The sequence below is a fragment of the Erithacus rubecula genome (genome assembly GCF_903797595.1).
Source record: "Erithacus rubecula genome assembly, chromosome: 4".
Taxonomy (NCBI): domain Eukaryota; kingdom Metazoa; phylum Chordata; class Aves; order Passeriformes; family Muscicapidae; genus Erithacus; species Erithacus rubecula.
The window spans coordinates 63,125,431-63,147,051 of NC_136686.1; the positions used below are offsets into that span (position 1 = coordinate 63,125,431).

Consider the following 21,621-nt stretch of genomic DNA (forward strand, 5'->3'; position numbering starts at 1 on the left):
TTCAGTAACCACTGACACATGAACTCAACCTGGCATCTACTAATTTTTATTGTTCTCAAGCAGAAACTGTTCCAGGCAAAGTGGCTCTTGCAAACCATTTCAGTGTAGTGGCTGATGATTTTGTAATGATGCAACACAGAAGGGGGAAAAAAACTGCAACTGACTTCTCCACTGATTTATAGCACCTATGGAATGAAAAGAAATAAAACTTCTTGTATTCTGTACTTGTCCCCTTCTCCCACCTCCTTTTTAGAGAACTATTTTTAACCTGTATAGTTTCATTAAATAAAATCACAGCTTATCCCTGTGAACAACTGAGCTGGCAGAAGATGGGAACTGTCTTGTGGGATGTGTTCAGCCACTTCTCTTCTGTTGTGGAGTTGCAACCTGTTCCTTCAGAGCCTGATAACTTTGTAATGATGTTTGAAAGCTGAGTGTAAGCAGGGTAAAATGCTGCAATTCCAGCCTGCTGCTGGGGAGTAGGGGATTCTCTCGACTCACACAGCAAAACCTCCAAGCTGTGGAAATCAAAGGCAGAATTTTACAGCAACGTTGAGATGCCACAAATTATTTAAGGGAAAATAAGAGAGAACCAGTTGTGCTTTTGTGTGCTACCCTCTGACTTCAGGAATATCTATTGTGACCACAAAGCCAACACACAAGGAGACCTCTAAGTACACATTTACAGGCACCCTCCAAAGCCAAAACTGCAGGTTTGAGACAAGAGGTGGAAAGCAGAGATTTGGTGCAGCAGAGGAAATGTGGAGATGGAGGAGAGGGAAGGACCATTGTGCTTTTAATTTCTTATTTGTCTGGGTTCACCCCCATTAGCTAATTGAGCACAGGGGCAACACAGTTTCTGCTGTCCCCTAAATGCAGCCCAAACATGAAGAGAAAGTCAAACTACAGAATAAATTAACAATATTCACAACACTCTTAAACAGCTTTTCCAATTTGGTACAAGTCATTGTCTATTCAGTCATTAATGAAACCAAACCACATGCTATTTGGTAAAAAACCAGTGCTATTATTGTTGTATCTCTATATATCATTGTATTAAGAGTACTTTTAATATATGGGTATACATGCATTTATATACATTTTATATTATATATATCCATGTGTATTTTTTATATATATGTATATTGTACACAAACACATACATACACACATAGACACTCTAGTTATATGTACAGAGAGGGCTCCTCCACCTTTCTCACAACCACATGGCAATGCAAGACAAAGGTGTCACAACACCACACAGTCTCCAGGGCAAACACTGGCCCTGAAGCTGCCAGTCATTGCAATGGTCATTGAAAATGAGGAAAGTGTTCTGGTGCAGTACAAGCTGTCCTGTCCAAAAGACCCCTATCTGTGAATTTTTCCAGCTCAAGAGCAAGGAAGGGGATTTTAAAGTCTCTGGAGTCAATTAGGGTGCAGCTGAACCCCTTTGTTCTCCTTTCCTCTTTCCCCCAGTGCCACTCCCCTCATCTGCAGAACCAGCCTGTTCTCAGCTTCAGTTCCTCTTGTGCTCCCTTCCAACAGCAGCCCAAGGGCACACCTTTGCTTTCTGGGCACAAATCATCTCAGCTGTTACTCAGGAATCCTTCAATCACTTTCATTCCTTTCCATTAAAAATACAAGATTCATCGAGACATTGTTCAATGGACTTGCCTACAAAGCTCTGCAAGATTTTTTTTTCAGGATCTCTCTCTTAAGAGCATAAAATTTATGTCTGTGACATAAATTACATGGCTATGGACAGGAAAATTAGCCAGTAAAATTACTCCAGATACACCTTAATATTTCCAAGAGCAGAAGTCTCCCTGCAGCCTGCAGTACCTCTATGCCCTATGTCTATGTGCTTTTGAGAACATTTTTTTTCACCTCATTTCTTGGTACATTCTTCCCTGACATCCAAATATATACCCCCCTCCTTCCTAAAAGGCATAAGTCAAACCTGTGACAGGAGACCTTTCCCTTCCTTCTGAATTATCCCTCTTGTGCTCCAGTGCCTGGGTTATTAGGCCAAAAGGACTCACACTGTTTTTCTGCTCCATTAATATTTTTATCTAAGCATCTTCCCATGGTGCTTGGCTAACAAGCTGTGTGTTGGTTGCCCCCCTCTTCTCTCCTCAGAAAAAGTAAGAGGGGTTTGTGCTGTTTCATGGTGCTTTTTTTGCATTTCAAAATGTTTTATTTTGGGAGGGAGAGCTTGTTTGCTTTGCAATATTCAGGTTGCTATGTAATTATGCTGGAGAAGGTGTCTCAAAACACCATGGCTTGCACCCACAGAAGGAGGTGGTGTTTTTGTGATGCTCATCATCAGCCCGTGGAAAAGCTTAACACTGTCAGATTTTCCCCTCAAAAAAAGTTGAACAAATTAATTACACCCCTGCGGCAAGAAATCCCATTAAAGCAGAGGTGTGAGGCAGATGCTGATCCCAGAGCTTCAGATAGTCCTTCAGATAACTCAGGCTGCAGCTACAAAATGTCCCAAAGTAAAAGACAAAGCCTTTGAATTTGTACAGGTGTAATTCAAGAAAACAGAGTGGATGACGTTTAATGAGCTCCCAGTGTCTTGTGCCACTGACAGCACACTCCAAGCACTCTGCTGTGCCTGAAATTTCCAAAACACCCCAGGCTTCAGGGCTGGGCACACCGTGCCAAGTTACACTGAGAGGCAGGAGGAGATGAGGGAGCAGTGGGAGGAAATCTCCAAGCCAACTCAAAATACCAGAGGAGGATTATCCAGGGATGCTCCAGCAATCTCTCTCAACTATGGCTGAATTTGATTAGCAACCTCTGCCTTCCCCAGAGGAGTTTTCCATGTGGCTGCAAATCCTCTAAGTGATCTCTTCTCTCTTCAGCTCTCTTCTGTGTTGTTTGGATTTTCTATGCAATTTTGGGGATTTTCACAGTTTTTAATACAATAGTTTTCATCATTTCTGCCCTGGCTTATCACAGTGGGGCAGTAGGATCACAATCAGTGAGTTTGTATGGAAAACATGTCTGGTTGAAGCTTGGTCCTTTGAATTATTTAAGCTGGGCTGGGAGGATGGGATCCTGCTGGGAGCAATCCCACATCACCCCAAGAACTGCCTGGACTGTTCCAGCTCTTTATAGCCCTGGGCAGACCTGGATTCCTCTGAGCAGCTGAAACAACACAGCAATAAAGCACCCACGCTGTTACCAACAGCACAGAGACAGTGCTCTGCATCTTCAGACCTCAACTAGTAAAAATTATTTATACATTATGACCCTGGCTGAATCACACACAAATAAATATATTTTGAGGACATTGGTGCTGACACAGTGCCCACTAGTAAAAGAAGCAGGACAGTCCCCAGCATAAGTGGATTTAACTGGAGTTAAAATTCAGGCTCAACTCTGGGTTTAGGAGTGACACACTTGTCTTTAACAAAACAGTGTTACCATTTGTGTCTTATTTATTTCGAATCTAAGTTCTCCTGGGCAGGAACAGTCTTTTACTCTGGTGTTTGCAGTAGCCCTCATTCAACAATGCCTGATCTCATCTGAGGCCAGTCAAGGGCACAGTAAACAACCCCAGGTATTTTAGACCCTTCACACTTCCCTTGCCCATCTCCAACATATGGACCAGCTTCTCAGCCTTTGCCAATCTCTACATTTGAGCAGGAGTGGCTGTGCTGGTTTGTTTTGTACTGCAACAGAAGCACATCCATTCTGTGATTTCAGTGATGCAGCTGGTGGAGAGGGACAGCCACTTTTCCCAGGGGTGTCAGGCAGGTTTTAAACACCCTGCTCACCTAAAAACTGCAATGTCACAGAACAACTCCACAGCACTGGGGGGTTCTGTCTTCAGGGAGATACCTGGGATAGCCTGGAACCTCCCCTCTGGAGCTCCCAGGAAAACCTGCAAAGCTTCACACCCCACCCCTGATGAGCAGGGATGTGTTACCCTCCTTGCCCTCTAAACAGCCCTCACCAAAATAAACAGGGAGGTTCAAAACTCCCAGAAATTCCACACATCCTGACCTCACAGCACTCCCACCAGCTATGGATGAAACTTCTGGGTCTACTGCACTCTGGCAACTGAGCATGAGATGGAATCACAACTTTTGGGTGTTCAGGCTTGAAAGAAATCCTCAACCTAAAATAGGGGAGCATTAAGAGCAGAAAAAAGAGAAGAACCCTGCAGAAAAAGGGTGCAAAGGAAAAGATCTAAGGGGGAGATGCCCCAATTCTTTACTCTGTTGCTGTTCATGTTCATTTGCATCATTGCAACAATTTCCATCTTGTTCCTCCTGGAAACTGTAAGAAGACAAACTGGCTTATCTCAAATTAGGGATAAAATTAAAAAAATAAAAAAAAAAAAAAAAATCCTCAATACAACTAAGCCAGCATGTTTTCTCCATGCTTCTTCTCATTTCACTCTTGAAAAAGGTAATTTAAGAACTAATCTTATGCAGTCCAGTTGTCCAAAACTGTTAATATTTTAACTGTGCCCATGATATTGCTCAGAAGAAGATCAAGCAAAATCAGTGAGCTATTGTTACAGAGGATCCCCAACACTGTGCTCAGCTGTTCTACACATGAATCAGATCCAAAACAGAGCTTCCCAGTTTTTTTCCTGGTAGCTTTCTCTTAGCACATCCAGTGTTTAAAAAAAAAAAAAAAAAGAGTTGAAAAAAAAAGGCTTTTAAACTCAGCCAAGAAATTCTGCTTAAGAGTATTATTTTGATTTAACCTTATACAATCTGTTTGGTGAGTAATTCTGGCATAAAACTCAATATGCAGCTTTCAACATGGAAACATCAGTGAAAGGGCCTTCAAAAGTTTATTAACAATCTGTTATTTATAGCTTTCTTTTTCAAAAATGATTGGCACAACATTCAGAGGAAAATTATAGGAACCGCCAAGTCAGATAATAAAAAAACATATTGGTGTTAAGATTTGATGGAAAGGTTTAAGGAACACTATGATTGCTAAAAATGAGACATATTCTGATTGCTAAGCCAGCTATTTGTCATTCAACAGCAGCCCAATCACACACATATGTTTGCAAATTATTGTTATTGTTGTTAATTATTATTTACCAAGAAGCACTGAAATGCAAGGTGGTTTGAATTCCAATGGAAATGACAGATTTCTGCCCCAAGGAATTTTTTATCCCTCCTTTCACTCATTACCTGTTTACTAACAGTGCCCACTTAGTTCCAACTTGTTTTCCTGCTATCTAAAATGACTAGAAAATTAGGTCCTATTAAGTAATCATGAATATAAACTGTGAGTCACCGGTTAAGTGAATACCATTACTGGCAATAAATTCAGAATCCTATTATAAATGATGGTTTTGTCAAGCAAACCAAAACAATACTGCTTTATTCAATATTAATTGTATCCTTGGATGCTTGAAAGGATTAAGTAACCCCAACTAATATTTTGCATGTAGTCAGGAGAACTGTGTGTGAAGGACAACAAAAAAAAAAATTGAGGTCAGCAACCAAGGTGGAGAGAAAAAGAGGCAAAAAGGAAGGGAAACACACATGGAGAGATATTTCAGCTCCCATGTGAAAGCAGATGGAGGGTGAAGGAAGCAGACAGGCTGCTCCATATGGTGGGAGAGGCAGAGAAGAAGCTCTCACACCCACTGTGTTGTGGCTGTGATGGGAACAGGAGACTTTTGGTGAAAGGATTGCTGTGGGGCTCCAAAGAGTTGGGTTCAGCTCTGTCCACCACCTCTCCACCCTCTGGGTTTTGCTTGTTGGGAGCTTTTGGGGTGTCAGCTACATCTGTGGCTGCAAAATACACCAATGTTCTTATGCACACCCTACACAAAGGGAAGCTGTGGAATAGATATTTGTTATATTGAAGTCCTGAGGGCTGAGATTAAGTGTTGGTCGAGGCAAGGATCACATTTTTCTAAGCAAAAAATAGCAGGAGAAAACCCAAACTGTCTATTCCAACCCAAACACCTTACTGTCCCCTTGCTGGTCAAGATCCTCCTTGGCTGCCCAGGCCAAGGTGAGCAGGTGTCCTCTGGCAGCAGGGAGCTCAGACAGCACCAAGATGTACTTCAAAAAGAATATCCAAAGAAAAAGAGACCAAGCAGAGAAAAAAAATGAGGTAAGACATCAAAAATGGTGGACAAACAGGCTAGCAGGAGCACATATGAGAGCTGACAAAACAGCAGCTGTGCGTCTCCAGAATTATGTGTTTACCTGAAAGCTTCTGATTATTGAGTATTTTGAAATCTTCATTTCAGGTGATGAAAGAAAATTGGCCTTTAGGCTACATTGCTGCCCTAAACAAGCACTTTCCAAAATGCACCTGTGAACCAAGAGCTGTCAAAAATCCCTTCCCATCAATGGCTGCCAATTTTTCTTCCCAATCCTCACCATCAGCCTTTAAACCCATTGGCCATTTTACTTTTCTTTCTTTCCTATTTCAATTCCAGCTGAACCCTCGAACCTGTTATTTTCTGTAACTGTACTAGGAAGACCAACAATTTACATCAAAAGATACTAACTCATTAGTTTTAAGTCTTCAAGAACAAACTATAGAAACCCATGCCAGGTGATAGCAAACAGGGTTACTTGGTTTAAAACAAAATTCATCACCTTAAAGGAGTCCTAACAGTAGAAAAATACTGTTATTTTTCTGCTTTCACTAAATAGAATACACAAACTAAAACATCTGAGTTGTTTCACACCACTGAGTTAAATATTAATATTTGGACCTCAGCTTTCACTCCTCCCACAGATGCAAGAGAGGTGCTATAAGCACCTCTTAGCACAAATTATCCCTGACTCCACATGGGTTTGACAGCAAGATTCCCAGAGTTATGGATTTTAAGGTCAGAAATGACCATGAACTATCATCCTCTATAAACATGGACAAGTGGCACTTTTCTGCTGCTTGAAGCCTGAGAGCTTTCAGAGCTCCCAGAAAATCCTCAGAGGAGATGAGATCCACTTGCCTTCATGGTTTGCTCCAGTGGTTCATCAACTTTGCTCCTGAAAACCTGCACCTCAACTTCAGCCCTTTGGGATACTGAAGATTTTTTTAGGTGAAACGTTTATTTAATTAAAAAAAAAAAAAAAAAAAAAAAAAAAAAAAAAAAAAAAAGGAAAGTACTGAACTGAGGAAAATATGAAATAATCTGGCAGAGCTACTGCTGCCTCACTGAGGTGTAATAAAAGAGAGGCAGCAATTGCTGGTAATGCCTGCAGAAACTCAACAATCAGACAAACCTCTCAATCATCACAGGAGGCATTGAGCCAAGGAAAACACAAATATCAACCTCCTTCTTTATGTCTTGAGAACTTCCAAAATCAGAAGGGAAAAAGTGAGTAACTTGCATGATGCCTCAAGATGAATGGCAGAACAGGGATGGTCTGTTGGTGAATCCAACAGGAGTGATTTGGCACCCAGCTGATGTAAAGGCAGGATCTTTGACCAGAGGCAGATCTTGAGCCCTCTGGTACCTCCCTGCCAGGACCACCAGCACCTTCTCACCAGTGGGACCAAGGCTGGCCCAAGGCAGACAAGGGTCTGAGCACCCAAAACCAGAGGAGGAGGATCAGCCCATGGAGTGCCAGTGGGAGGCTCAGGAGGGGAAGGCAGCCTGAAGGATGTGAGAGGACAGAGGCACAGCACACATGGGTTTGTGACCATGGAGTGTTTGTGTGCACGTGGGATGTGAGAAGGAAGGAGGTGTGAGAGGAGCACGAGGAGTGACTGCATTTCACAGCATGAACCAGCACGTTCTGCTGTGTGAGGAGCCATGGACAGTGCCAGGGGCACATCAAGGGTGGAAGAGCATGGAAGTGACACAGACAAATCAAAAATTACCACAGAGCCCCTGAGAAAAACAGAACCACCTATGTGTTTTCTCCATACAAAGTACTGGAAACTTATTTGAAGTGAATTTGTCTTCCCACCCAGCTCTTACTATGTTATGGCTATATCCATGCAACTCCCTCTGTTATCCTTACTAAGCTTTAAGGAATCTACCACACCATTTTTAAGGACAGCACAAAGTTTTCATAGTTACTAAGTTTGAGCCTTTCTAAATATTAGAACTTCATCATAACTCTGATGCCAATTAGGCCAAATTACAGATATCTTATAAATGTGGGGTTGATCTAATTAGGCAGATCAAGTGATGGAACCTTCCTCTTTTACTACTGGATGAAATGGTATTTCTTATTATTTCTCAGATGTCAAAAGCTAAGGTTAAAATGCTTTAGACATAATATACTTTAAATGTAGAGGGGGGAAAAAAGTGATATTTCTGTGGTCACTTATCAGATTCCTGTATTGTGAAATTCACATCTCTCAAGGGCACAGAAACAGAAATCCCCCTCTCCAGGCAGATCCTCAATTCCCCTCTCAATTTGTCTTCCAGGCAGAACTGAGTACAGCTACAATAGGTGAATTTGTGGAAATTTAAAGAGAGAAAAGTCAGATCATCTTTTTTCCTCAAGCACACCTGTTTTGACTTGGAAGCAACTCTAAATTACCTTAGTTGGGGATCTGGCCCCTTTGGCAGGATTTTATTTTATCTTTCGTTTACTTTTTGCTTTTTTTTTCCCCCTAATTACTTTTTCAGGATCTGTAATTTCTCTGTCAATGGCTTAGCAGCAAACAGGTCCAGTTCCAAGAAGGGGCACTCTATGAAAGTGCTTCACTGTCCCTCCCACATGGACTGGCACAGCCCAGAATGGATCAGGACCATCATAAATATTGTAATATAATAACACATAAATGATACCAATAACCATGCATTATAAAATATGTTAATATTAATTAACATTATAAAAATCTTTTGTTGACACTCCAGTACCTGAGAGGTTGCAGCCTCAAAAGGAGATTGCACATGCTTTAACATCTGCATAAATACAGAACAGGGTAAATACAGGTTTGGGTACATCTGAGTCAACCACTGCATGCTAATTCTTCTTTAGAAAAACATTATTGTCCAACAGCACAGAGCAGAGCAAACAACACAGGTCTCAGCCACCAAAAGAAATTTTTTGGGGTGGGAAAGGGCTGCTTTCTTAAATGTGGACATGGCATCCAATTCAATTTCAGCATCAATGTGGCTGGACATGATTTACAGAGACGTGTAAATAATTTATTCCAGCTCTGAAAGAGAGAGCTGGGTACTCATTAGAGGTTCCTTGAAGACCAAATGATGTAATGATTAACTGACTTAGGATCTTTTTAATAATTCCAGCAAATTTCTACTCTCCCATGTTAAAGATCTGCTGAAGAGCTTTTATTCAGATGAAAGGCTCTTTTCTGAGAACAAATTATTATAAGGTGCACACATAGATTTAACATCCACAAATCAATGCACTTAAAATAAAATAAGCTTTTAAAGTTTTTTTTCACTTTCTTTCCTGATTTGGGAGTTTAGTGCTTTTCTTTTTCTAGCCAATTTTACTCCAGGCAGTTAAAACAGCTGCATGAAAAAGGGCTGTTTTTCTGTTAAAAGTGCTTTTAGTACTTTGGCATCCTGAAATGGAATAGCAGAAAAATGCAAAATGCAGCTACTACGATCCAGTACATTTCATGAGACATGCCAAGTTTTTCACTCTGTGCTAGAGAAAAATCTATTAGCTGGTGAGATCAAGTGTTGGCTGTCCAACATGGTTCAGCATTACAGTGCAGGAAGGATCAAAGGAGATTTTAACCCTGCTCCTAAATAATGCCAGAGGAAAATATTTTGGTACAAATACTTTAAAGATATTTATACTTATATAGTTTAATTCCTATTTGAATACTTTCTTATCAATAATTGAGAATGTTTCCCATCCTTTAGGGTCCTGGATCCTGTATATCTGCTGCTCAAGTCAGTGGAAATGGAACAAGCACTTCAGTGATTTGAACAGCAATGGCCTAAATTTTTCAGAAGCTTCACATCCTGGTAGGTCACACCAGACCTGGTAGGAACTGCAGGTGCTGCACTGGTGGGTGGCCAAGGACAGAACCAAAACTCAGATTCAAATCTTCTAATTATCAACCTGCCCTTGGAAGCTAAGGAATACACAAGCAGAAGGCAACCCACACGTAGGCTGCTAAACACACATATATTCATCATTAAATACAGCTGTGTCTGAAAAAGAAAGCTGATCTATTTTCTTTATATGGGCCCAGGTTCATAATCCAATTATTTCAATTTTCTAAAACTTTCTAGATTGACCGTTAAGTCAAATTTCAAAACTTCACAGCTTCCACTCCCATTAGAAAGAATCTACTCACCAAACTGTGAGGCTCAGACAATGGTTAATAGTTTGAGACACTAATTGGCCATATTTAATGAATTTAATTTGAAACAGCCATGCTAATATGCATAACTGTTAACTCTGAGCAGCTTTACCTTCCTTGGGACCTGCACCAGCTCCCATCACCAGTGGGATCTGGATCAAGGCCACAGCATTAATTCCTCCTGAACCTCTTCAGCAGCAGAAATTAACCCTCTCAGGTGGCTTCAACACCACAACCACAGAGATGGCAGAGAGCTGCACAGTGGGAACCCCAGTGAATTGTCCTGCAAACCTCAGAGTTTTAAAACTTTCCTCCCCAACACCCCTTTGCTCAGGAAGGGAACTGCACACCTAAAGTGACAAAGCAGGTCACGTCTCTCCCATCCTGAAATTCCCACAGCAAAAACTCAGTGAAAGTGACAGGAATCCATCACAACCCTTGGGAATTACGCTGCATTTTGCTTCATCAGAGACCTGGACAGACATCGATTTGATTTAGTAATCAATCGATTTGATTTGTGCCATCAAGCCCATCGCGGAGGAGCTGCTGACCCAGCTCCCGGCTGAGCCACCAGCCTGTCTCCTGCTCACCGCCTGTTTATGGGAAACCAGCGAGCCCACGAACCAGAAATACTCTGTTTGTAGGGAGCCCTCCCTTGGAAACAGAAAGAAACTCAAATATTACAGTCAAAACTTGCTCAACTGTGTTTTGGAGCGTAGGAAAAGCACTACTCGGGATTAACAGCGCTTCGTTTTGAGAGACGCTTGAAGTTTCAATTAAAGCGGTGGGAATGGAGCTACGAGGAGCACTCAGTCCAGCCCAACTCTAATTACAATGTATACACACACAGCAGCCGTGCGCCCGCTCCTCCTGCACTCCCGGATTCCTCTTTATAATACCCTGAGTGCAAAAATTAGTTTTTTACAAAAATAAAACTCTTCGCTCGGCCAAAAAGGCATCAGCCTGTACCCCGCTCCCTTGCACCATCTGTGCGTGTTTTTCTTCAGCCTTCAAAAAAAAACCTAAAAAACCAACAAACGGCTCTAACGTTTTACTAATCTTTATGCCCCGCCACTATAAATAAAACAAATAAAGCCCAACAACAGTTAAGCATTGTAGCTAAAACACATCCAATCCACTCCGATTATTTCTGCTCGTCTGTCCACGAATAGCTGCAGCCATCGTCTTTAGGGGAAGCGTGCAAGTCAGACCGCATTTATTTACAGTTGCACTTTGAAGAAAAAGCCTTCCCCTGTCTCACCGTTCTATGAATATTTTAAAACACTTGGGTTTTTCCTTTTGATCGCTTGTTTGGGGGGTATGGGAGGAGGGTGAGGGGTGATGCTAGCCCATCTCCTGCCCCACAAATCTATTTTTGCCGTGTTCCCAGGTGGCTCGGACTCCTCGCTGGGATGGATGCGCGGGGTGCGCAAATCCCCGAGGGACCCGCACCCTTCCCGGGGAGGGACAGCGCCCGCCCGCCGCCCCGCAGCCGAACCCGCCACCTACGTCCCCAGCGTCTCCTTGAACTCGAAGATCTTCTTGATGTCCTCCGCCTGCTTCTTCCAGGAGCCGCCGCCGTCCCCGTTCTCCCGGGCCATGGCGCAGCCCCGCGGGTGCCGCCGGCTCCGAGCCTTGGGCGGCTTTTGCTTTCTTTTCTGCCGCGGCGGCAGCGGCTGCTGCTGCTTCTTCTTCTTCTTTTTCCTCCTCCTCCGCCTCCTTCTTCTCCCCTTCCTCCTCCTCCTCCTCACACTTCCTGCCCGCCGCCGCTTTTATTTCCTCCGCGCTCCGGCGGGCTCCGCGAGTGTCACTTTTCCTGGGCTATTTCCTCCCAACTTTCTCTTCCCCCCTTCCCTCCCCTTCTCTCCCCTCCTCCGCGCACCCCCCGCGGAGACGCTGCCGGGGCTGCCCCGTCTCTCCGTCCTCCTGCGCCCCGCGCAGCAGCTGCGCGCACCCGCGTCCCGGGGTCACTTTGCTCCCTGACTGACCCACCCCGCCGAAAACTCCCTCTCTTTTTTTTTTTTTTTTGTCTTGTTTGTTTGTTTTTCTTTTCTTTCTCCCTCTCTCTCCTTTTTTTTTTTTTTTTTTTTTTTCTGGGGGGGGGTCACTGTTTATCTTCCCCCACCCCTGTGCGGGGCCCCCATGGGATGCTCAGCCCGCCGGGAGCGGAGCGGTGCGGAGCGGCCCCGCGGGCGCAGCGGCTGTGCGTGGTTGTTATGGCAATGGGAGGAGGAGGAGGAGGAGGAGGAAGAGGAGAAAGCAGAGGAGGAGGAGGAAGAAGGAGGAGGCAGCCCCGCCGCTGCTCTGCTGCCTGGCGCTGCCCCTTCTGACTGAATGAAGATAATTCGCATTGCACCAAAACCACGCACGTCAAACGGGAGGGGAGGGAAAGCAGCGAGAGGAAAAAAAAATTTAAAAGGAAAGCCAGGAAGAGAAAAAAAAAAAGAAAAGAAAATTTAAAAGGCACACCACAAGCGGCTGTGCTGCCTGGACGGGCTCTGCGCTGGGAGGCGCTGGGATGCGCTGGGGCAGCGGTGCCCACCTCGCACACGCACACACAGTCCTGGGATGTAAAAAACTCATTCCTCAGCAAGGACCACCCTCACCCAGCACAGCCCTCGAAGCCAGGGGTGCTCCAAGAGGGGTCAGGCAGCCCGGGCGCCCCGGTGGGCACCGCGCAGCCCCGGGCACGGTCCATCCCCGGGCACGGTCCAGCCCCGGGCAGGGTCCATCCCCGGGCACGGTCCAGCCCCGGGCAGGGTCCAGCCCCGGGCACGGTCCAGCCCCGGGCACGGTCCAGCCCCGGGCACGGTCCATCCCCGGGCAGGGTCCAGCCCCGGGCACGGTCCATCCCCGGGCACGGTCCATCCCCGGGCAGGGTCCAGCCCCGGGCACGGTCCATCCCCGGGCACGGTCCAGCCCCGGGCAGGATCCAGCCCCGGGCACGGTCCAGCCCCTGGCACGGTCCATCCCCGGGCAGGGTCCAGCCCCGGGCACGGTCCATCCCCGGGCAGGGTCCAGCCCCGGGCACGGTCCAGCCCCGGGCACGGTCCAGCCCCGGGCAGGGTCCAGCCCCGGGCACGGTCCAGCCCCGGGCACGGTTCAGCCCCGGGCACGGTCCATCCCCGGGCAGGGTCCAGCCCCGGGCACGGTTCAGACCCGGGCACGGTCCAGCCCCGGGCAGGGTCCAGCCCCGGGCACGATCCAGCCCCGGGCACGGTCCAGCCCCGGGCAGGGTCCAGCCCCGGGCACGGTCCAGCCCCGGGCAGGGTCCAGCCCCGGGCACGGTCCATCCCCGGGCACGGTTCAGCCCCGGGCACGGTCCAGCCCCGGGCAGGGTCCAGCCCCGGGCACGGTCCAGCCCCGGGCACGGTCCATCCCCGGGCAGGGTCCATCCCCGGGCAGGGTCCAGCCCCGGGCACGGTCCAGCCCCGGGCACGGTCCAGCCCCGGGCACGGTCCATCCCCGGGCACGGTCCATCCCCGGGCAGGGTCCAGCCCCGGGCACGGTCCAGCCCCGGGCACGGTTCAGCCCCGGGCACGGTCCAGCCCCGGCACCGCCGCCCGAGCCCGGCCCGGCATCGGCCTCTCACGCTGTCACACACACGCGTGGATGGCATTACTGCTAAAAGCAGCTTTTCCTCAGCGACACTGAGACCTCTAGCGTCGTCACACCGGGCATGGGCTAAACTCTGATGCGGGGTGACAGGATTCGTCAGGGTAAACGATAGTCTACACCAACTGAGACATGTTTATAGCTAAGATCTTTGGGCTTCCGTTTTGGAGTATGTAAGGCACTAAAAAAGTGCAATTCTTTTGGGACACCCAAGGTAGGTTCCCAAATCAGAGGTTTTGCTGTTGTCTGTACAGGCACTCTGCTTCCTCAGGGGCAGTCTCAAACCTGACCAGCTCCCAACCTGATCATCAAATCAGGACCTGAAAATAAATCCAAATACGAGCAGCTAAATAATGTTTACTTTAAAACACATGGGACAGCATGCACTTTGTTGTTTAACATGTATTTTGCCTAACAGATTCCTTAAAAATCTGTTCTGAAAGGCGATTTTCCAGATTTCTTATGATTTATGAGCAGAATTTGCACAGTGTCAGCCTATGAGAATTTTCCCTGGGCCTGGGCTAAGCTGTGCCTCTCATCTCAAAGGGGCTGTGTCAGTGCTGGGCATTCATAGGGGCTGAAAGTGTAAACCTGGGGTCAATGTTGGGGTGTTTGGTCAATGCTACCCTCTGCTGGGCAGAGCCACTGGGCTTTGTGTGTGCTGGCTTTGTGTGCACCTCTCTGGGTTTATTTCTGCACCCCTCTGATGCTTTGTCCAGCCTCATGGATAGCCCAAACATCTTGGGATTTCCTGCCGTGGATGTTTGTGTGCTGTCACAGCATGGACTTTGGAACAGGTTTCCTTCTGCTCCTGGCTTACTTCCACCTTCTCACTACCCTCAGGATTTATTCTGCTCCATGGGAGTGTCACCAGGAGTCCCCAGGCAGCCTCACAACCCCACTGCATGCATACCTGGGAAATGAAAGTTGTGACTGACCTAAAAACATGCAGCTGACTATTAAACCCAAGTTGCCCTTCAAACAGCATCACTGTGACATTTCTCTCACTCTTTCACACGTAAATCATATGGTGTTAGAAATGCCATGCTCCTGCCTTGAGAAGATTGAGAGAGTGTGAAGCCAGGAAGGGCAAGTGTGATGGTCTGCCCTGACCTCCAGCATGGTGGGGGCCAAAGAGCTTCATCCATCCAGAAGATGAGCATCATAACTAATCTTGGGGCTATGGCATCCAAAAATCATCCACCACTTTTATTTATGACACTACATTGTTCCTATGGCACCATATTCAAATCTCACTACACAGACAGTGTCATCCACTTCTCCATTTTGGCTTTCAGTGAGCAAAATTTTGACTTAAAATTGGTCAAATCCTTGCCAACGCTGCAATTTCTCAGCATCAAAATTGTGTAAAATCTAAATTCTATTTTCCTTATTTATCCTACATCTTTAGTATCCCATTAATGTGTTTTTGGTATTTTTATGATGAAATAACTCACATTTGAAGCAGCTGATAATATAGAAGACTCTGGAGCCATTACAGTTTTAATGAGAAGTGTAGGACATGCTTCTGTTGGGCAGGGACCACTGGCACAATAGACCATAAAAGCCCCTTCAAAGTCATTACAGTCTGTCATGTCAGCCTGAATTTAGAGAGTCTTGTAATCTTGCTTGACTGACAGGCTCCTGCAGAGATAGTGTAGCTATTTGAAGAACAGGTATTTCTAAAAAATTAAAATCTTAGGTGGAAAGTTGTCTCAGGAGTGGCTGTGAGTAGCAGGGCGTGCTGCAGCTGCAGGGATCTGCATTCAATGTTTAATTACACACAGCCCAATTACAAGAACAGTAATAGAGCAGTAAAATGAAATGCACAGAAATGCCAGCATTAAGACTGACAATGAAACATCAACTCAAGCCCTTTTAGTGGCTGCACAGAGGCCATCTCTCATTACTTGGGCATGCACTGCAGCTCTGCCAAGGGCTGTATCTGAAAATGGCTAATGAGCAGAGGAGGCTGATGTGTGCTTGAAACAGCTACACAAGCTGCACATGCACCCAACCACTCCAGCAGCAAAACTCCAAACCCTTACACTGCAGATGGACAAGTTCCAATTGCTTTTTAAGGCTTTCTCTGGAAATAATGTCAACTTAGGGAAGAAATTAAAAATAGACTTCTATATGAGATATTTTATTTCAGGATAAAGAAATTCAAAATGGACTTCTATATGAGATACTTTATATCAGGATAAAGTGGTAGGATTTTTGGTGTAGTATTTGAAACTGTATTTTTACTACTTGGTCCTTCCAACTGATGTTGGGGCTGGTCATGTATGGTATGGCTACACTTGGCCATGTTCACTTAATATGGGAACTGTGCAAATCAGTTTATCATGAGCATAAATAAAGGAATCATGCCTATTTCTCAAGCTTTTCCACTGGCAACCTGGTTTCCCTGTGCTTAAACACCACAATATCAGACCTTTTTTCCCAGTGTAGTTTCTGAGTCATGCAATATAATCTCCCTTTCCAATTACAAATCAGCACTATTGATGCTTTTCTGCAAGAACATCAGGAACGTGGCTGTGGCTCAGCTGCTGAGGTCCAAGCCCAGGAGATGATCACCCACACATCCATGGCCATGTTTAGGGTTAAAACATCAAGTTCAAGCTCTGGAGCAGCACCAGTGTAAAGCAACCAACACTCAAGCCCACAGCTGTTCTCTGCTACCTTCACTACCACATACCAACCTCAGATAGGGTTTTTTTTGGCTTGTGACAAAAAATTTGGGCCAATCCCAGTGAGAATGTGGATTATTGGTGTCACACACATAGGAGGAGCCAGGTTTTTTGTGCTGGTCTGGTCTCATGGGCATACAGGAGTGTAGACCTTGGTGAGAAACTCAAGGCAAAATGTGCTTCATAACCTCTGAGACATGCCTGAGATGAATTAATCCTGGGGCAAGGCATCTTCATATTCGGCAGCACAGGTCTTAATTTTTTGAGATGCCAGGTCTGACTAGCATGGTAATAATTCCATCTAAACTCACAGCATTTCTTGGCATTTCCAATGGTGGGAATGCTGCAGCTCCAGTCCCATTTGGAAATCTGGAGGAAATCCTCTTGGGTATTACGCTTAGTCATGAGAAAATAAAATTATAACAAGATTCGCTTGCATAAAAAAGAGAGACAGGATTGTCTCTCTTAAATTGCATTTTCAAACATTTATTTAAACAAGAAAATTGTTTATTAAAAAAAAAGAAAAAAGGGTTCTCTGCTATTTGATGCATTAGATAGTAATTTTAAAAAACTGCAGTTGGAAAAGTGCACTTTGATAGGGAACGACAGGTTTTGGATTTTCACCACAGGTGAAGCTAGTGATTATGGTTGGGTTTTAATGTTTTCCAGATCAGTTTTGACACTACAGGTTCACTACAGAAAAAAACAAACCTGTCTCTAAGGGTGTCCACAACAGAAGGCTGAGCCTGATGCTGCTGATGCCAACAGCAGTGCTCCTTTCAGCTAATTTAGGACTTCTTAGTGATTTTAGGGAACTTTAACTTGATCTGTATATCAAGAGGATGCATGTGAAGAAAGGAACACAAATCCATGGCAAACAGGAGACTTCTGGTTGTCTTAGGTACATAGTAGTTTGTGGATTTTTAGGGTTAAATATAATCAATGTCCTTCCACCACCTTTAAGCACATTAAAGCCTTAGATCAGTTTAAGCTCCCTAAGATGACCTAAGGCCCTTGCTCATCTTAGGTAAAACACTGTCCTAAAACATGCAAAAGCAAGGGAGAGGAGGTGATAGATGGTTGCTGCCATTGCTGCTTTTCTCAGAGGGAGGAGGGAGTTTAAATCTCTGTCAGGTTTTTAACCATTTCTGTAAAGAGGAATGAGCAGGAGCTGATGTAGATGTGAATCCTCAACCTGCAGTTAATTGCCTGAAGACCATCTGGTGCTTGGTTAAGCTCCCATGTGCTTATTTAGTTGTCAGGTTTACAGATGCCAGCCAAACTCTTTAAGTTGCTTCTCTTCCCCAGTTTTATCCTCATCAGAATAAACCTCAGGAGCTAGAGGACAATAGTTTTGACAACATGAGGCTGCTTGTTTCACTTTGGAGAAATTGCTATATAAAAGAATAATAACCAGGCTAAATGCATCACTTAGAGGCTGCTGTGCCATGTGTGCATTGCAATAAATCTTTAAACCCAGGTCGTAAATCACGGTCATATACAAGTGTAGGGGGAGGAAAAAAACCCTATCAGTGCCAAAGCAGAGGAGAGAGGAGCAACAAGGAGGTGTGGATGGATGTGGGCAATGGGAGAGCTGGCAGGACACAGACAGGGAGCAGGGAATAGATGAGATGGGCAGGACAAGGGGAGGAGGAACAGGAGATGTTCCCAGGGACAAAAGTTAGAAAGAGCAAAACCCCACACCCCACTCAGTTCCTGTTATTGAGCTCTGGGATCCCAAATCTTGGTGTTTCCCTGGTGTGAAATCACTGGATATTCCATAAATTCAGAGAGCTGCATGGCCAGCACAAACCCTGCTCACACACACTCCTCCTCTCTCAGTCCCTGGGATGTGAAGTTGCAGATTTGGCTCAGGATCCAATGGGCTGCACCCCACCAATGAGATAAGTACTGGTTAAAATGAGAACTGCATCTTTCTCTAGTTCATTTCATAGAATTGGTTTTGCACACTTGGGTTTTGAGGTGAATACTTTGGGACTCTACATCTCCACAATTTATATTGAAAGAATTTTGGTTGAAGTAAGGACTGAAAAGCTGAAAAAATACCGAAAAAACAAGGCTCCCAAAGACTTCTAATTTGACACTGCATTTGAATTGGAAAGCATCTTAAAGATCATCAAGTCCCAGCACTCTCAAGGCCACATATACATGTCTTTTAAATACCTCCAGGGCTGGTGACACAACCACTTCCCTGGGCAGCCTTTCCAGTGCTTGACAATCGTTCTAGTAATTTATTTTTTTTTTCTAATATCCAATCTAAACCTCCCCTGGCACAAGTTGAGACCTTTTCCTCTTGTCCTGTCCCATGTTACTTGGGGGAAAAGGCAAAGCCTCACTTGACTTTGTCTTTCACTTACCTCCTGTCAGGGAGTTGTAGAGAGCAATAAGGTCTTCCCTGAGCATCCTTTTCTCAGGATAAACACCCCCTCACTGCTGCTCATCAGATTTATGCTCCAGACCCTTCTCTGGACACACTCCAGCCTCTCAATGTCTTTCCTGTCATGTGGAGCCCAAAACTGGTGCCAGGATTTGAGGTGTGGCTCACCAGTGCTGAGTACAGGGGACAATCCCTGCCCTGGTCCTGCTGGCCACACTAGGCTGATACAGGCCAGGATACCCTAGTGTTGGTCTCAGTGAGTCAGGGATCTCTGAATTTTAAAGAGAGAAATCAAAGTGCAGGGATTGAATTAAAGCCTTTGGATGGACTGAAGTATATTAAGCCACTCACAGATAAAGTAAAAATTTAAGTACAGGTTTAAGTGTAAGTTTTAGTGTAAGTTTAAGTTTTAGGATAAGTAAGTCAGTAAGTTTTAGTATGAACTCTAATGCTTTGAGTAAGTAAAAGGTTTAGATGCCACAGTCGAAGTGCAAGTTCTAGTGAAGGTTGGAAAACATGCTGATGTTTTCTGTAGAGGCTCCAGGACTGTGGTTGTAGATGGTGTTTAGACATAATAGAGCTGTAGTAAGAATATTGCTGACATTTTCCAGACAGAACAAGATAGGCTATATGCATACTCTATACATAGCCTGGTGTGCTAAGGAACTGGAATTGTAATAGCTTAAGGAGTGGTGATCTGAGTTTGTGTCTGAGCATGTTGGGAAAATCCTATATAACAGTGTATACTGGGGAGAGTTGGTGCTTTTGCCATCACCTTCTCTGCTTTTTCTGCCATTGCTTTTCTTTTTGCTTTTGAGACCGATGTGCTTTGTAATAAATAACATTTTTAGCAGCTATTAGGTACTTCACTTATTGAAGATAACCCAATGAAGTTGGTGCCTAGAGCACCAAAGGTCCATAACCTCACACCCTTGGCCTTCTTGGCCACCTGGACCCACGCTGATGGCCAAAACAGGTTTGCTTCATTTTTGTTTGTTTGTTTTGTTGTTGTTTTTTTTTTTTCCTCCAGGATTTCTCCCTTGCTCTGAACACTTTAGCACAGGAAATTCATGTGCACAGCAAAGGAGCTGCCCAAAAACTTCTCCTTCCTATTCCTGCTGCCCCACACGGGGCACTCAGGATGGATGTGCAGGAACATCCATCAGCAGGATCTGTGCTTCAGGCACAGCAAGAGCAGCGAGACGCTGAGCACTGGGCAAGATCAGACCCAGCAATGCAAATCAAGCACCCAAAATTAGCAAGTGTGTTTGATCATTGTGGCCTAATCTCTCCATGGCTCAGTTCCCCAGCTGGTGCCATGGCAGGAGCACTGTGCAGATAAATGCATTAATATTGATCAGGGTTTTACAGCAAGGAAATTAATGCTGAGTGCAGCGTGAGGTTTGAGCAGCGTGTGTTCATGTGGCCTGCAGCAATTCCCCAGATTAAAACAACCCCAGTGATAGGTGATCAGATAATTAAAGGATGCCTCACATCTGATGTGCAGAAAGGCCCACGTTGTGGCTGTGCAGGCTGTTAATTCTGGGGTTTTCTGGCTCCTGAGAGCTTGGCTTTACAACCTGACTGTCTTCTACAAGTGGGGTTAATAGCCCTCCCCCAGGAAGGGAGGATTACCTGATCACCTCTCTCTGCACCATCTCTCTGTCCATGTGCCTGCTGGTCTCCTCCACCCCCAACAAATATTGACTTTCTACCCATTTCCATCACAGACCAGCCCAAAAAGAGGAGTCTACTGAAAATAAGAAGTCAGAGTAGAGAGGAGAGATCCAGTTATTCCTCCCTGGAAAGACATATTGCCTGTTTGGACACCAGGGATCCTGGAGAGGCTGCAAGGGCACAAGAGGACTCAAGAGTGTAGGGTATGGGGCTGGTTTAGCTGCCCCTGCACTGTTCTTCTGTCCAATGGATTATCCATCAGGGAACTTGGTTTCTGAGAATCTAAATAGTACTTAGAGGCCAGATACTCCTGCCTGTGAAGCACTCAGTAGTCACAGTTATGCTGATTGGAACCATGGAAAACCCTTCCCTCTCCAGCCTGTCCCTACTTGCACTGGGTCCACATTCACCCTGAGGATGCAGCACACCTCCTTAGCTTTGTGTGATTTCACTGTTGAGGCTGTAAATGCAATGTGAGCTCTCATCTTCCTGAGCTTGATGTGATGGTCTGAGCCATGTGAATGTTGCATCAACACAAATCACTTCCAGGGCTCACAGGCCAGACTCATCCCCTTCAAAGGAGGTGACTTTTTCTGGATGTCACTTCCACTTGCACTGAGGAGAAATGTCAACAGCCTCCAGCACCATCTCACCACACCAACGGAGTCAAATAATAAAAGTGGAGGGAAAAAAATTAAATTACAGAAGCAGGGGAAGAAGATATGGAAAACCATTCGCTTGCCTGCGAAGTAATCACTTTTTTCATTTAAGCAGAGCACTCAGCTATCTTTTATATTGTTATTGGTAAAGTCCTCTTAGAAGCTGGAAATTAATTTTTTTTTATCTCCTCATTTTCTCTTTTTCCCATTTGGTGAACATTGCTATTTTTCCGGGTTTTTCACAGGAGTGAAATGAACTTGGCTCATTTTGTTCTTTCCTTCCACAGACATTAACATTGCTGAATAATGACAGGAAAAGGAG

General features: G+C 45.1%; 1 protein-coding gene across 3 annotated transcripts in view; it reads right to left on the minus strand.

Annotated features, from left to right (window-relative positions):
* Positions 1-12,236, minus strand: part of CAMK1D (calcium/calmodulin dependent protein kinase ID) — a 205,392-nt gene extending 193,156 nt beyond the window's left edge. Inside the window, exon 1 of one of the 3 annotated variants that reach the window (XM_079304370.1) lies at positions 11,767-12,236. In XM_079304370.1, coding sequence (XP_079160496.1) covers positions 11,767-11,858 — 92 coding nt within the window. In that variant the 5' untranslated portion in view covers positions 11,859-12,236. The remainder of the gene's footprint in view (positions 1-11,766) is intronic. The other 2 variants (XM_079304371.1, XM_079304369.1) reach the window with 2 other exon arrangements.
* Positions 12,237-21,621: the final 9,385 nt, after the last annotated feature.